Source organism: Macrobrachium nipponense, chromosome 4 (genome assembly GCF_015104395.2).
Source record: "Macrobrachium nipponense isolate FS-2020 chromosome 4, ASM1510439v2, whole genome shotgun sequence".
Lineage (NCBI taxonomy): Eukaryota > Metazoa > Arthropoda > Malacostraca > Decapoda > Palaemonidae > Macrobrachium > Macrobrachium nipponense.
The window spans coordinates 125,868,901-125,886,400 of NC_061100.1; the positions used below are offsets into that span (position 1 = coordinate 125,868,901).

The 17,500-nt window shown below is 35.0% G+C and overlaps 1 protein-coding gene across 2 annotated transcripts in view; it reads right to left on the reverse strand.

The window, feature by feature from the left end:
• Nucleotides 1–17,500, reverse strand: part of LOC135211727 (ventral anterior homeobox 1a-like) — a 41,067-nt gene that overhangs the window by 19,103 nt on the left and 4,464 nt on the right. The window contains exons 1-2 of one of the 2 annotated variants that reach the window (XM_064244972.1): nt 14,171–14,310; nt 13,658–13,834 (exon numbers count right to left, since the gene is read on the reverse strand). In XM_064244972.1, coding sequence (XP_064101042.1) covers nt 13,658–13,829 — 172 coding nt within the window. In that variant the 5' untranslated portion in view covers nt 13,830–13,834; nt 14,171–14,310. Of the gene's footprint in view, nt 1–13,657; nt 13,835–14,170; nt 14,311–17,500 lie in introns of those variants that run through there. The other variant, XM_064244970.1, reaches the window with a different exon arrangement.

Below are 17,500 nucleotides of genomic sequence, written 5' to 3' on the forward strand. Positions count from 1 at the left end.
AGTTAAGAGCGTTCATAGATCCTTTCATCTGCGAGAGAGAGAGAGAGAGAGAGAGAGAGAGAGAGAGAGAGATGGATGCCCTAAATCTGAACGTTATGACGTTATCATTTAAAGTTTACAATCCCTATAAATTCCACTATCTCTTGATTTCAAAGACCAGGTGTTCAGTCAAGTTGCAACTCTTCGAACTCACTGATATTATTATAATAATTATAATCTTCGATTCGCTTTAGCATGCATTTACAATGGAGGCAAAAATACTATAAAAAGTATGGGGAGGGGTTTTCCCATAGTCCCAAATCCTAAGATTTACTATTTTCCGTGACCCGAGGGATAGTTTATTCGCCTTATTTCCTAGGGCATTTTGTATCTCACTTGTTTCACCTTTAGTACCCAGTAACAAAAAGTCACTTTGCAAGACTTGTGTATTTCTTTGTAATGCATTTTTATATCATCTTCTTACAGAGTATTGGATCAATTTCAGCTTTTCATAGGCTTTCAAAATACATGAAACTCTCTTGTGATCTGTCCTTCTATAAAACCGGGATTTTTCATGACCGGAAAGGACAAGACAATTAAATCTGTGTTCGCAAAGTGGTCCGGTTAGAACTGGTCTGTTTTAGTGTTTTGATAACGCAGGCAAGCAAGGGATAGCATCATTACCGATAATCTTAGAAATTGTCTAAGACTTTTGGACTCGTGTCAGTGAGCAATTCATGACTTTCCGATGGCGATTCGTTGCTTTTTCTATTTCAAGATTTCACGTTCTTACGACAGATATGAATTATGCAGCTTCCAACTTCATAAATAATGCTTAAAGTGACAGTATAAATTATTATTATTATCATTATTATTATTATTATTATTATTTTATTGTATTTGTAGTAGTAGTAGTATTATAATCTGCAGATTTTCAATTTGCTTAGAAGATTCCGCAAGCTTTGATGTCTTTCCGTGAGAAATAAGAGAAATCCTCATATAAATAAGTAAAAAGATATATTAAGGCGATGTAGAAATTCCTAGATAAATTTTGAACATTTTGTGAATTCGTGAGATGTGGATTTTACCTAACAAATCTTGAGGCTTTATGTTTAGTAATCTTATTGTGTGCGCTGTAAAATTATTGTAATAACTTAATCTTTTATACTAACACTCACTTTGGATATTTCCTTTGACTGACATTTTCCATTATATCGAAATTTTTCATCAAATGTTTGTATACAAAGTATTCAAGCAACGAAGCGAATGCTGCACGTTCTAACCTTTCGTGATTCAGTCACACACACATACACACACACACACACACACACACACACACACACACATATATATAATATATATATATATATATATATATATATATTATATATATATATATATACTATATACACTATTGTTTAAAAAAAAACATTGAAAACCGCTATTTCATGAGAGCGATGGGGTTGATTAATTCGTTCACAACAATCTGATATCAGAACAGCCTGTGAAATTATGAAAGAACAGCTAAGTTACAAGGCATCAGATAAAGCAGTCCTTATCATTATTATTATTATTATTATTATTATTATTATTATTATTATTATTATTATTATTATTATTATTATTATTATTATTATTCCCTGACATGATCAGTCATTGGTTTAGTTCTTTCCGTGTCCCTGAAAATATTATAAGAAAATGATCTAAGGTCGAACTCTCTCCAATGTTATTTTTGCAAGAACCCCCTAATGGGAAGAATCCTAAACAGGAGCTCATAAAATCAGTTTGTGACAGGCAAGACCAGTGTGAATCATTGATAACAGAAAATAAGAAAGTAAAGCAGTTTATAGATTAGGAGTTCGAGTGACGTGATTACCGAAGACAGCATTGAATGGATTACTACGTAAACCGTTGACAAACCGGAGAGGTCGGATTTCGGTATCCTCGAGGGGAAACTCGGAAAGTTGCCAGTTCAGTCTTCGATCATGAAGCAGAGTGTCTCGTTGCCTGGTAGACCACAACATGCTCAGAGGACCCATGTATGTTGATGAACTAAGAGGATTGGCATAAAGGAAGAAGCACACAAAACAGATTGGCGAAAGAAAATGAAGCCCCCCTCAATTCACTTGCGAAATTCTCACTTCTTTCCAAAGGTCAAAAGATCTCATAAATTCAGATTGATCCAATGTTCTTCATTATTCTCAATTATATGAATACCAAAATATTTCTATTATTTAATTGTCTGTGAAGTTTGTGGATCTTATTTTTTTTCTATTCCGCTATTCTAGAGGATTTGATTATTTCTATTGCATTTATTTTATTTTGAGCAAAATAGATGAATTGCTATCAGAGCTTCCCTTAAATTGACAACATGAAATTTTCCTGTAGTAACTATTAAATTTTGAGTGTAAATGCAATATTAATCCCGTTTTTACATCACGTTGATGGTCGCTATTTATCCGTATTAACTACTCATATAATTTATCTTAAGGTTAAGTACCTAAAAATATTCATCACTGTTTTGAACGCTGCGTTCATGTCATTGCAGGAGGCTCATGCCTACCCTGCTTTCAAGTCTTCAAATATCCTGCAGAAGGGAAGGTTTAAGAGGTCGTGTCTGAGGTCACCACTTCGAGGAATATGCTCGCCAGTTACTTCTACTTTCCAAATTTACTTTGTGGTTATCATTCTCAATGTTCGTTGGACTGGGTATGATTAGCAAGTTCTTGGGCAGTGCCCCTGCCTCTTTACCAAGGGCATCCGGTCTATGCGTATATTTCTTATCGTAAGGGTCAGTTGAAGCTGACTTTCCCATATCAGTCATTTTCTAATATATATTTTTATTTTGGTTTGGCCTTTAAAATCTGGCAGAGAGATGTGCATTTCTTATTCTTATTTATTATAGATTACATATTCAACTTTCATGATTTACACTGATCTTTCTTTTTTCGTATCTATGGGAATTCTGGTATGTGGAAGTCCGCTTGACAAGTTTGTGATTAGTCAGAATAAAAATTTTCATTTCGAGCAGTATCCTCTGCATTACCTGTCCTTTAAATGTTCCCGGATTCAACTTTTCCCATCAATCACTAATAGGCATTATCTGTTCAATATTCCTCTTAACTGTTGTTCATTCAGTGCTCTTTTAGAGTTAGTGAACCACACATTCCAGCCTCTTTTTCATTTCAACTTTATCCAAAAAATTCCGCGAAATTATCTTTGTTTATTGTTCTTTTTACTGTGCCAGTGAATATGATTTTTGTTTTACCTTTATCAATTTGTGGTGAGCAGAGGATCTGTAGACTAGTTGCTATTACATTTTTTTTTATTGAATGAAATGGACGCTAAGTGGATACCTTACTTTAATCAGGTTACGTTCTCGTTCGCCATGATGAGTGCTCGCTAATCACAGAATTTTGCCATGTACTTTCTCATGATGTTACATTGCCACGATGCCACATCATCTTGTTTTAGACTTCATCATATATATGATGATATAAAGCTTTTTCTCCTTACTGTAGCACATAAAGGGAATATTAATATCAGCATATATTTACGACAATAGACACCATTTACTCTGCAGTGCCCCTTCTAAATTTACTGAAGCTTTTGACATGGCAAAGAGAATCCGCGATAGAGACTTTACTCCCGTCTAAATATGGCGAAGAAGGAAATCAAAGGAAACGTATCATATCTTGCCAGTATCAGCCCATCTGCGTAGGTTCGTTCCTTTGCGGCCTCCCTTCGAGGAGTGCCTATCGAATTTCACCTCGTCTTAATCACAGACGTATCATCCAAGACGATCTCGTACCTATCGTTATGCAGAAAAGGCCAAGAAGGAGAAGGAGACGAAAAATGAGAAAAGGGAGGGGAGGGGGGCAGGTTGTAGTGGGAAAAGAGAAGGATATTGGAAGTAGCGAACCTGATCTTCTTCCCAGGCGTTTATACAATGAGGTTGGGTCATCCGTTCGCTACGGAATCGGCCTCCCAGGTTGTGGTCCAATTTAGTGGTAGTAGAATGTTAGTGTTCTATTGATCAGTTTCAATTGCATTCTTCTAGCTATTCTTATTCGCCTTTAAAAGAATGCTCCCCTTTCCTTTTATTAGCAAGACCCCTGGTTTTGGTCAGTTTTGGTTCCCATGGAAGCGGTTTTGCCCCTACAGTTTGTTCAACTGATATTTTCTGCAATTTTCATCGAGATATGTCAGTCCTCAAGCTCATCACAAACACATTACATAATATGTACACTCTGTACCACTTGCGAATTCTGGCAACTAACAAACGAGCGTAGGTAGGTGGCATCGCAGGCGATCCCACACGCAAGGCCAAGCAATCGTCGTCAGGAGGCGTCGTGGGTGTTTGTGGGATCACATCCTCTTTTGTAGAAACGTCGGGGATTCGCGGAACCCTTCCGTCTGGGTTGGGCACAGGAGAGCCCTGGAGGGTCGAATGCCCTAAAAATGTTTATTCAGTTTGTGTTATAAGTGGTTTGATTATACAAGGGAAGGATGTAAGCTATTAAGTGTTTATTCAATCTCGATGCGAAGTGGCGAGTCTTTTGTGATGTTTACTGGACGATTCAACGGTTGGGAGGCTTCGGTGGTGCAGTTTCCCGCTCGCCCTTACCTCCCAACCTACGTAGTACTTGGCCCTCTCGCCCTTCCTCTCTCCCCCCCTCCCCCGACCCTCCTTCTCCCTCTCCTTGAGTATCTTGTTAATTCAAGTGGATCTTCATCTACAAGTTCACTAAGTGTGCAACTTGGGGGACATGATGGATTCTCGAACAAGAAACTCGAGTCCAAACCTTTGCTAGCAGGTTGGTGAAGCGTTTTACTCTTTCCTTTGACTCTCTCCTTTGCTTCCTTCTCTAACCGCGTCATCTATTTCGTATCCGCTACATAGTACTTATTAGGTCCGGCATCCGCAATGCCTTGTGGCAGAGAAAATTCGTCAGGCTTTGTCATTATTCTTTTATCCTTTACAGTTTCTTTTATAAGAGTTTGCATATTAAGATTGCAATGTTTTGTAATGTCAGCCATGCGAATGCTTCATGAGAGTCATGGAAAATATCACGCACACAGTTTAGAAGTGAGAGGAACTATTCCCTCATTCTTCAAGCATAATCCTGAATCGTATTAATCTGCAACGCTTGTTGTCACGAAGATTTAATGGCAACTACAAGAGCAGGAGAATTTAGCGAATCTAATACCTCTCCTTAATCATCGGACACTACATCAAATTTATAAAGAAAAAAAAGGGGGTAATTCCCCTAGTTTCTGGAATAGGTCGTCAACTTGATCACTGATCATTGATAACCCCATTTCATGGTTGAGCATTTCACATTTTTATGCAATACCTCGGGTTCTCTTTCTCTTAACTCATACATAGAAGATGAGGCGCTCTTGCTCAGATTTTAAAATCAGTTTCATCACAGCAGCTGTTATCTTTCGCAATGAATATAGTAACAGTCAGGTCTATGAAAGCCGTGATTTTCCCTTCTTTGATCTGTATTTACTTAATGACTTTATAAACCCTGACTTTACCATCGAAATCTGTTCATCGTGCACAGTCATGCTCTGCATTGCAATCTGAGTTTCCCCTCCTATGGTCTGCTCATAAATACACAGATCATCCTCACATCAAAATGCTAGAATCAATATCAGAATCATCTTAGAAACCTTAGCTGAAACACTATTTAGCCCCGATTTTATAGTTATCTGAGAATTGAAGAGGAGGAAATTAAAATACGAACTCACTATTGGCTAATAAGTTATCATCACACATTCCTCCTGCAAGAAGAAAATGCTGATTGAAATTCTTTGCAGGCGTTTGGTCAGATAGTGAGAGCAAGAGAGGTAGGTCGATCAGTAGGCGAATAATTCCAAATATGAGATGGAAAAAAGACGGTTTGGGGTCTTTACTTTAGTATTAAGGCTGAAGGGCATCGACGCTATGAAAAGCACAAGACGGCAAGATACAGGTGAATGGCAAAGAGCAATTAATTTGATATTGATGATGTTCCTACCGAAGTATTTGAGAGACTTTCTACAATTTCAGAAACTATGTTTTTTAGTCATTAGTGCCAGACTTACGTACTATACCTGGTGTATAGTACTTATCTAACTCTGAAACAGCGAGAGTTTGAGCTGCAGAAGTATAACACGCAACTACCGAATGGGATTTCTGCTGTCTGGTATTGTATAATAACAGTTACAACTTTCATGGCGTGCTTCTGCTGGTTCTATGCATGGCACTTGAGAAAACAAAAAACTCATGACTACGTGTTTATCAGTCTTAAAGAGTAGTTGAACTTTTATCTTGCTGTGTAATTTTTTTGTTCTTTCGTCACTGTAGGTAAATGAATTATCATAGGGCAGAGTTGGGCGTAACTAAAAAGATAGGATGATGGATAGAAAAATAAAATGCTGAACACCAGATAAAGAAAAATAGCATTTTTCTATACCTTTAGAGGATGAAATGCACTGTATAACATTTACGTGAAGAAACCTTTGAAGATTGGATTAGTTCGGACGTTTCATTGTATTGTTTCAAATTATTAGTCGCTTTGAAGTAACTTTGCACCGATACTATTTACTTATTCAGAAATTAAAAAATCAGGCTTACTTCGTGTTGTAGCTAGAAATGTACGCATTCTCGTAGATGTACCGAGACTGTATTCTTCTATTTTTTAAATAATTTCGCTCGTGGAGAAATTCTATGACGTCATTGCCAACAAATTACGTAGCACTGCACGCGATTTCTTGAGTTTTCTCGATAATTTTTCTTGTATTTATTCTTATTATTCGTTTACCTTTACCGACTGGAAGGTCAACCTTATGCCTTTACCTAGCAAAGACCGTTGAAAGCAAGAAAAAACCGAGAGAACGGAAGAGATAGTCACTAAGTACTGTAGTGATGGGAAATAACCAGTTAGTCATGATTAATATTTTATTGCATAAATAAATATATCACTGTGTTAAGTGTAGTGAAGAAATGAACGTAAATGAAGCAATACCAGCATGTTTTCGCGCTGAAACAAGCAACTAGAAATCTTCTATATTATCTCAGGAAAACTGAGATCATTTCAAGTTTGACAGTTGTAGCTTCATTGTAGGGATGTAAATGAATGTGATACCTTTCATTTTAGTTAATGTTTATATATGGTACTTTATTTGGCTACGCATTAATACTTTCTTTTTATGTTCAAGTTTATGAATAGATCCGAGAACGCATGAACTGAATAGGAGTCATTTAAGGGTTTCTTTAAGTACCTCTAGGTCCACGCTTACACGCCGTTCCTTCATTGTTGAAATTTCGAGAACTTGAACTTTTTTTTCTGCAAAAAAACTGTAACACAGTTCAATTGGAAACTGCTCGCTCAACAGGGTCATGGACTGGATTATGTTTAACTCCCAAAGTTTTTCGTCAAACCATCTTCCAGTCAGTGTAAGTCCGGCTGAGTTTTTTTTTTTTTTTTTTTTTTTTTAGAAAAGAATATATGCGAATTCTTCAAGAAAGTTGTAAAGGGCAAAATTTCTGATTTACGCATGAAGGAGAGAGAGAGAGAGAGATAGAGAGAGACTCGTTCTGCGATATGGTCCCATCTTGAAAATCTTAATCTAATGATTCATACGATAGTTTCCGTCATCAAGAATGACCGAAGTAATTGGCCCCATAAATGCCACCGTATCATTATCAAAATCCTGCTTAGTGTCATTCTTTTCATTATCACTACTACTAACACTACTTCGAATACGACTGCTGATATTGATGCTAGTACTGCTGCTGCTGCCGGAAATGTATTGCCCATTCATACCCAACACAATTGGCAAGAACTTCCCCACACAGCAATGGGAGCTGATGATGATGAAGAAGCGGGCTGCGGGATGGAGGGGGTCGGGGAGAAAACGATGATGGTGCTCACAATCACAGACAACATACAATCCCCTCAGATAGTTGGTTCTCATTCATTTCCTTGATTACAAAGAATGATTCAATTATTTCCGCTTTATTCACCGCAGGAGTGCATCTCTCCGCGGGAGACGTTTGCTAAGAATACTGCTTCAAATTCTTTGTCTCCCTCCTCTGGCTGCTATGAGATCACAAAGAATCTTCAGACGAGAGAGATTACAAAGATATGCCGCGATAACAATGGGTATCTCAATCCCCACCGCCCGCAGAAGTCACACGGGAGGCCGCCATTGTGTTCCAATACTTTTCGCATCTCAGGTTCCCAAGCGCCACCGTAGGGTAGAATTGAGGCTCCTGAAAGGAAATCGGGGGAAGGATTCTCCATTTATGACAATTATTATGACTCCTTTGATACCAAACAGGAATGGAGGCATGGTATCAATGGCTTTTTTCTGTCTTCCTTTTTTATTTTCTTTTTTACTTGAAGGAATGTCGGCTCGGTTACGCAATGGGGACCTTCCTTTCGTTCTCTCTCATTTCCCCAGTTTTTCTGGCTTTGATTTTTGCCTGCGTTAAAGAAAATTATCAACATTTCTTGAAAAGGTCTTTTTTTCTGGTGAAAATACCGAAGATTTGGGTCAGAAGTACGAAGTTATAGAGATAAATGGTATTTCATGGACTCTCTCTTCTCTCTCTCTCTCTCTCTCGTCTCTCTCAATCTCTCTCTATTCCTCTTCTCCTGCTTCTCTCTCGCTCTCTCTCTCTCTATCTCCTCTCTCTCTCTCTCTCTCTCTCTCTCTCGGCTATCTGTATATATATATAATATATATATATATATATATATATATCAAATATATATATATATTATATGCCACGAGGGAAAATAAACAACGGAGTATCCGCGAGATCTTTTCGACGTTCAAATGTCCTTTACTTAGCAGATGAACTGACTTACATGAGGAAATGACAATACACGAGAGGTCGTATAACTGACAGATAGGGATTATAAAGAGATTAGTACCTAGAATCCGACACACCTGGAAGGTGAGTAACCTTCCCAAACAAGCAAAAACATGGGTACAATTAAAAGTTTAAGACAAACTGCTCAGACACAAGGACAAGACAATTAAAGGATTATTATTATAGGTGACAGCTATTCAGAACTTTGGTAAACAAAAACATATTCACAATACATATTAAACATACATATACAACGAAAATATCTCTAAGGCAACTAATTTTTATTTAAGTCTGTAATTATATCTTTGAGGTCATTCTTAAACATTTTTCAAATACAAGGGTCTAAATGAAACAGGCCACGACTAATGTAGACATTACAATACCCTTTGAAGGACTTTATTTCAAATGCTTGGTAAATTTGTTCTCAGGGAGGTAATTGTGACACACACATATATCTATTGTAATTTCAATATTAGTCGTGGCCTGTTTCATTTAGACCCTTGTATTTGTAACATGTTTAAGAATGACCTCAAAGATATAATTACAGACTTAAATAAAAATCAGTTGCCTTAGAGATATCTTCGCTATATATGTATGTTTAATATGTATTGTGAATATGATTTTGTTTACCAAAGTTCTGAATAGCTGTCACCTATAATAATCCTTTAATTGTCTTGTCCTTGTGTCTGAGCAGTTTGTCTTAAACTTTTAATTGTACCCATATTTTTGCTTGTTTGGGAAGGTTACTCATATTACAGGTGTGTCAGATTCTAGGTACTAATCTCTTTATAATCCCTATCTGTCAGTTATACGACCTTTCGTGTATTGTCATTACCACATGTAAATCAGTTCATCTGCTAAGTAAAGGATGTTTGAACGTTGAAAGATCTAGCGGATACTCTGTTGTTTATTTTCCCTGGTGGCATATACCTTTATTAATGGATTTATCACGTTCCTAACTTTCGTGATTCAGTTATACACACACACACACACACACACACACACACACACACATATATATATATATATATATATATATATATATATAATATATATATATATATATATATATCGAGCTGGGTTTGATGCAGTCTCCAAAACTAAAAATACCTGAGCGCGGCAGGTATTTAAGGTGGGAGGCGGCATAAACTTATATCCTCTTGCAGTGGCGGGGTGGGCTAAGGCTTCACTGCCAGTCCTGAAATTGAAGATGTCAATGGTTCGTACCCGTCGGCCGGCAATTCTATTATCGCTGAATAAATTCCCTTCAGTTAAACATATATGAAAATATATTAAGTCCGAGGTAGAGCAAATTAGATATTAAAGGACATTTGTAGCTCGATATATGTATATGAATCCCGGGAATATGATATGACTTATATAATGGCTAGGTGCGGGCAAAAGCACTACAATGCTACCGAGGACGAGGTGGGTTTGATGCAGTCTCCAAATCTAAAAATACCTGAGCGCGGCAGGTATTTGAGGTGGGAGGCAGCATAAACTTATATCCTCCTGCGGTGGCGGGGTGGGCTAAGGCTTCACTGCCAGTCCTGGAATTGAAGATGTCGATGGTTCGTGCCCGTCGGGTGGCAATTCTATTATCTCTGAATAAATTCCCCTTCGGTTAAACATAAATTGAAAATGTATTAAATCCGGGGTAGACTACAACGCTACCGAGGACGAGGTGGGTTTGATGCAGTCTCCAAATCTAAAAATACCTGAGCGCGGCAGGTATTTGAAGTGAGAGGCTGCATAAACTTATCTCCTCTTGCGGTGGTGGGTTGGGCTAAGGCTTCACTGCCAGTCCTGGAATTGAAGATGTTGATGGTTCGTGCCCGTCGGGTGGCAATTCTATTATCGCTGAATAAATTCCCCTTCGGTTAAACATATATGAAACTATATTAATTCAGAGGTAGAGCGAATTAGATATTAAATGACATCTGCAGCTCGATATATGTATATGAATCACGGTAATGTGATATGACTTATTATATATATATATATATATATATATATATATAATATATATATATATATATACATACATTTGTAGCTCGATATATGTATATGAATCGCGGTAATGTGATATGACTTATATATATATATATATATATATATATATATATATATATATATATATATATATATATATATATAGAAAAAGACAAAAAAGATAGATAGATATGTGTGTGTGTGTCACAATTACCTCCCTGAGAACAAATTTACCAAACATTTGAAATAAAGTCCTTCAAAGGGTATTTTATCTGATAAATGCATATGGCCAAGCTATAATTACCTGTGCGTTTAGGTTTTTCCAGATGCATGGTGTATTCGATATCAAGGGCGACTTTGTGGTTAATATGTTTTAATGTTAAAAAGTCACTTCTTCATGTGATAAAACCACCATACGTAGTTATAAACTTGGCAACAGCTGTGGTTGATAATAATTTCGTCCTCTCGTGGGCCCAGCGGTGGTTCGAACCCACGAGAGGACGAAATAATTATCAACTAAAAAATTCCCCTCCGGTTTACGTATATGAAAATATATTAATTCCGAGGTAGAGCAAATTAAATTTCAAAGGACATGGTAGCTCGAGTAATTTATATGAATCACGGTGATGTGATAATTATTCATATATATTATTATATATATATATATATATATATATATATATATATATATATATACATATTATAATATATATATATATATATAATATATATATATATATATATATATATATACGGTGATGTGATAATTATTCATATATATATATATATATATATATATATATATATATATATATATATATATATATATATATATATATATATATATATATACTATACCCTATATAGAAAACGGGTTGTCTTTAGATTCTCTGATAGGTAAACGTTAAATGTGGCTGTAATAATTATAAAAACCGACAATGCACACCATAAAGAAAAAAAAAAGGGGTTCGTATTCTGTATAGGGTGTAGTGTTACAACGCAGAATCACTCAAGCTCAGAACGCTAGGTTCCAGTTGAGTAACTTTATCGCTTCTCTTAACATATTATGTCAGAATTTTTAGTGAGAAGCAAGATTATATTTTCAAAAGCATGCTGTCTCAGTATTACGGCAAAAAACACTAGATCAGGATTCAGCATTAACCCAGGTTAGAATCGATTGCAGTTTACCAATTTCTATAAATCCAAAGTCCGAGTACAGAAGTCTTCGATCTAAATGTGGGAGAGAAATGAGGAAGTTCTCATCCACACCAGGAAATGAAGGAATGGCGGTATCTCTTCACTGAATTTCAAATCGCGAATTCATGGTTTTTTGCTCAGGAACGTCTTCAGTCACACTGGGGATTCAACAAATTAAGAATTCATTAGTCGCTGGTTTTGTCCGGGTGTACTATGGTTCTCCAAACTTTAGATCATTCTTGCAACAATGGAAAAAGGTTCAACACTATAGCGACAACTTTTCTCCAGTTTTGGCTAGAACATCGGGAATCGGTCCCTTAATAACAGAATATTCATCTTTTATTTAATATGGCTTTAAAAACTGAAATTCAGAGAATGCCAGGAGTTCAAGAATTTAAAAGGATCTGCAAGGATTATATATATATATATATATATATATATATATATATTATATATATATATATATATATATATATATATATATATATATATATATATATATATATATATGATATATGTATATATATATATATATATATATATATATATATATATATCTACATATATACATATATATATATATATATATATATATATATAATATATATATATATATATATATATATATATATATATATATATTTTTAATAGAATCATCTCATGCAAAGTGATAACGCTGAGTTGAAAGTAACGTCTCGATTAAGATAACTATAGTTTAATTGCAACATACAACGAGAATAAAGTCTGGAAACGAGTGAGAGATTTTGCCAAGAAAGTAAAGCATACAATATAGAGAGTAGATCGGAAATCCTTGAGTCTTCGCCTATGGATAACTTTTTCCTACTAAAATAATATCAAGAAATAATTCACCATGCGGTTATGTCCCCATAAGGGTGAACTAGGCTGTTCAGAAAATGTGTAAAGATTATTTAACAGCGGTTCAAAGAAGCTGTGTCATATGAGAGTTCAATATTGGTAGCAACAGACAAATATATGACATGAGGTTGACACAGGCACGGAAACAGTTTCCTTTGTGTTCAAAATTGGGAAAAGTGTTGCGTGATAACGTGTAACATTCCAGAAAACTCTAATAAGTTTATTTTAAGAAGCGTTCAGTAATGACTAAAAAAAAGAAAAAAAGTATTACCGAAACATAATTGAGTAATGAAAAAAAATATTAAACTCCAAAAATTATTCTTGGTTATACTCAATAATCTTCTAACGTCTTTACTCCGTTTTTACGACTGTAGATTTCTGATCATGATCATTTTGATTGCTCGACAAAATAATTAAAGTTACTTACCTCTCAAAGTTAATATATAAACATAATAAGGCAGTTTTTGACCACTAACATTTACCTCTTAATATCGCCTTTGAGATTCGTTCGTGCGACGGTTAATATCTGAACATAGTAAGGAAGGATTTGTATCTGACAGTTAATATGTCAGTGCAATAAAAACAGCCTAAATATAAAGAGAAAATGCATTACCTCTGACCGTTAATGTCTGAACATAATCAGACGGTTAATATCTGAACATATTAAGGAAGGATCTATATCTGCCAGTTAATACGTCACTGCAATAAAAACAGTCTGAATATAAAGGGAAATTTCCTTACCTCTGACCGTTAATGTCTGAACATAATCCGGGAGGTTCGATTGTGAGGACGAAGTTCTTGGAGTACTGGTGACTGCCGGCGTGATTGGCGGTGATCCTACGGACGTCGGGGTAGGGGTGCTCATGGAATCCCGGTGCGGGGGAGGGGGTGGAGCCGCTACGGGCGAAGACATCGCAGCTAGGAGAGTAAACATGAATACATAAGTAGCTGAAATGATACAACAATATAGATAATATTCTATATATGTAATCATGGGAAAAATCTGCCTCAGTTTTTGCAGTTCAATGATGATTGATAGCAACTGCCGGAAAGTTGTAAATCTCCTGATCCTGTTGAATTACAAATTTGAGGTAGAGTAAATTATCACATTCAGTAGTTTCCACGCTGCAGAAGAGATGCCATGTCTCGGAAGCTTTATAAGAAGAATTTGAATATCACACAAGGAATCTATGTTCATCTATTTATTGCAAAAGTAATATGTACATTGCATAGATTTTCAAAAAGGTAGCTTACCTGTGCCTAACAGTAGTGATGTAAGCCTACTTGCATGGGAAAGCAAGATTTGATTTACCTAGTGATGGCACAGGTAATCCAGTTTCTTATCGGGTGTGAATGTTTCTTTTTTTCCGTTTGTATGTTCGATTGTACTGTCACCCTAAAGATGAAACCATTCAGGAATAAGACATTTATTTTTCCCCTGTGGTACAATTACATATATGCATAGAACACAAATACACACACACACACTTATATGTGTACGTGTGTGTGTGTGATGCCACTATCATTGAAAATTCATACCGTAGTATTAATGACCAAACAACAGAGGTAATTTTGTATTATTGATATTTGTACTTGCGGATATTTTCTTTTTACTGCCAAATTAACATTAGAATAACCTGCAAATTACATTGCTTGACTCTGTGGGTTTACAGATTCCGTATAGTCAGTTCTGTATATGTTGCAATGCTAATACAGTCATTACTTGAGGAAATGCCTTGGTCTTCTTCGATTCATAAAACAACTGCGACAATAATGTGTTTATTGTTTGCTAGTATTTCTATAAGAACTTTTCAGCTGATATTTTTTTCGTTTTGTAGTTTCCTTATTATAATTCATCATGCTAATCCTATGCAGAATTAGTAAATTGTATGACGCCGGTGACATTACGTAAGAACTCCCTCCATGACTCCTATTTCCTTGGTGTTTAAAACATTCCCTCTTTGGCGGTTCCTTCCCTTCTTTTCATTTTGCTCGCTTGCTTGCTTCGGGCCAGGGATACAAAAGCTGTATTAGGCTGCTCTACCACTGCGCTTGGCATTTTTAATGCATTTTTATTTCTATTCATTTTTTTTTTCTTTTATAATAAGTGATATCAATTCTTTCTGTATTTCCCTTTACCTCCTCTCACTTCTTCCTAATGGAAACCATATTCTTTGGAAGCTTGAATTTCAAGTCAATATCCCCTGTGGACTTTTTATATATAAATAAGGTTCATCTGAATAATGAAAATAATAATAATACAATCATTGAGTATCAACCTTTGTTAGAAGAGAGTGTCTCCCTCGGCAACGTCCTCTCACTAAGCATGAAGGCTGTTTTTGGTAGGATGGTCGAATAACACATGCTGCTAAGTTACTGTTCGTAAGCTTCTTATTGTGCTGGGCCTTTCCTGTCATTTAGTCTTGTAATGATTCCTGATCATAAATTTTAGCTGCAGACTTTTAACTAGTATATTTCTAATTCAATGTTAAGTGACATTTTATCGTATCATAAGTCTAGTTGCTTTATTTTCAATATGGTATTGCACACAAACACACATATATACTTATATACGTATGTATGTATATAGATGTGAGAGAGAACTGCGTTGAGCATCAGTGCTTTAGTTGTTCTTATCTTTATTCATTTTATTTATTTTCATATTTCCTTGCTGGCCATTGTATATTTTGGTCCCCTAAATTACGGAGGACAGTCTGCGAAACTTTGAAGTAATTCAGTTACAAATGTTGTACTTTCCTGAAGTTTGAATTACTTCCTTATTATAAATAGTATTATATTGGATCGATATCTTGTAATAATAATAATAATAATAATAATAATAATAATAATAATAATAATAATAATAATAATAATAATCATCATCATCATCATTCTTATGATATTACTTAGGCAGTAATGACAATTATTATTCTGGTTCAGTGACTTTCGCACGATATATTTGAAAATATAATTAATTAAAAGAAATATGAATTTAGTGCAAGGATTTTTCCACACACATACAATACATACATATATATATATATATATATATATATATATATATGTGTGTATATATATTATATATTATTAGTATATAATATGTATATATATAATATATATATATTATTTTTCTATATGAAAAATTCATGTGAACAGTTATTAAAACCTGTCAAATGATCTAGATGCAAAGTAAAGAGGCCTTTTCCCTTTAGAACTACAGAATTCTGAAAGGTATAACTTTCAGACCGAATAATAAAAGACACCCAGTGTTGCATTCTTTCAACAAAATTATGATGCCAATTAAAATAAAAGTTGTGAAGTAATTAAAATTGATTTTCAGTAAAAACAAGGTAACTGGGGTTTACATATCGGCAAGTTCTTCGTCCAGAGATGTCAGAATTTGTATTATTTCTGTCTATGATGTAGATTTAATATTGCTCTTACAATGAAAAATTCATGAGAAATGTTTTAGTTATATATTCGTAAGTCCAGTAAAGTTGTCTAAAGATGAATATTGGGAAGGGAAAAAGGACAAACGAGACTGCACAGAAATAATTTACAGAATAGTGAATTTATTATATAAAAAAAAGTTCTTCGTGAAAAAAAAACTTCCTTTCTAAATCTTTTGTCCAATGAAAAAATCAATTTTTTTGTGCGTAATATATGAGTTCCATGCAAAATGCTTCTCAAGTTCAATCATTTCCTATTGTCTTCTACCAGACATACTATGAATTTTATCATTATCAAGTTATAAAGAATATATGCCCATTGTATCATGATCTTAGTAATAAAGAATACATTTCTTTCCAGCCAATCCTTTTCATAGCAAGAACTTTTTAGAAATCACTTTTTCTATATCCTTATGAGCATATTGCATCCAATATAGATTTTAAACTATCAACAACTGTTTCCTTGATTCATTCTTATTAAGAGAGACTTATAACATAGTTAATAATGAAGTTGACTTCTCAAGTTTCAGGAAAGGTAAGTATCGGTTTCTGAGGCAGCAATTCTTTTCATCATAAAAAAGAGAGAGAGAGAGAGAGAGAGAGAGAGGAACCAAAAAGGATTCTGTAGACCCAATTTCCTACGCCATAATTGCCTGTTGGTTACCTTGCTGAAAAATGTTCCATAATTACAATATTCACGCCCCAGCGGAAGACAGTTTGAAAGCGAATACACAGGAAATTTACATTTTCAAAAAAGAACGAATTCGTGTGTCGAAGAAACTCAAGTTGTTGGGCAACGACGAAAACTGACAAGGACCTTGTCAGTCTTCGGGAACGTCGAGAATTGGTAGGAAACACATTAATAGTTTTGCCCTCTCTCTCTCTTAGAACATACAAGGAGGACTAACTTTTCAGGTCGACTAACAAATATGTATCACCTTTTTAATCCCACATGTGTATTTTGGTTTACACATCAAGGATGAGTATTAGCAAGTGTAAAGCAATGACATTCATAAATGCTTTAGATTCACTGAAGAAGGCAGTTTCTCATCCGGTCCTGAAACACAAAAGAACAAAAGCAAAAAAAAAAAAAAAAATATATATATATATATATATATATATATATATATATATA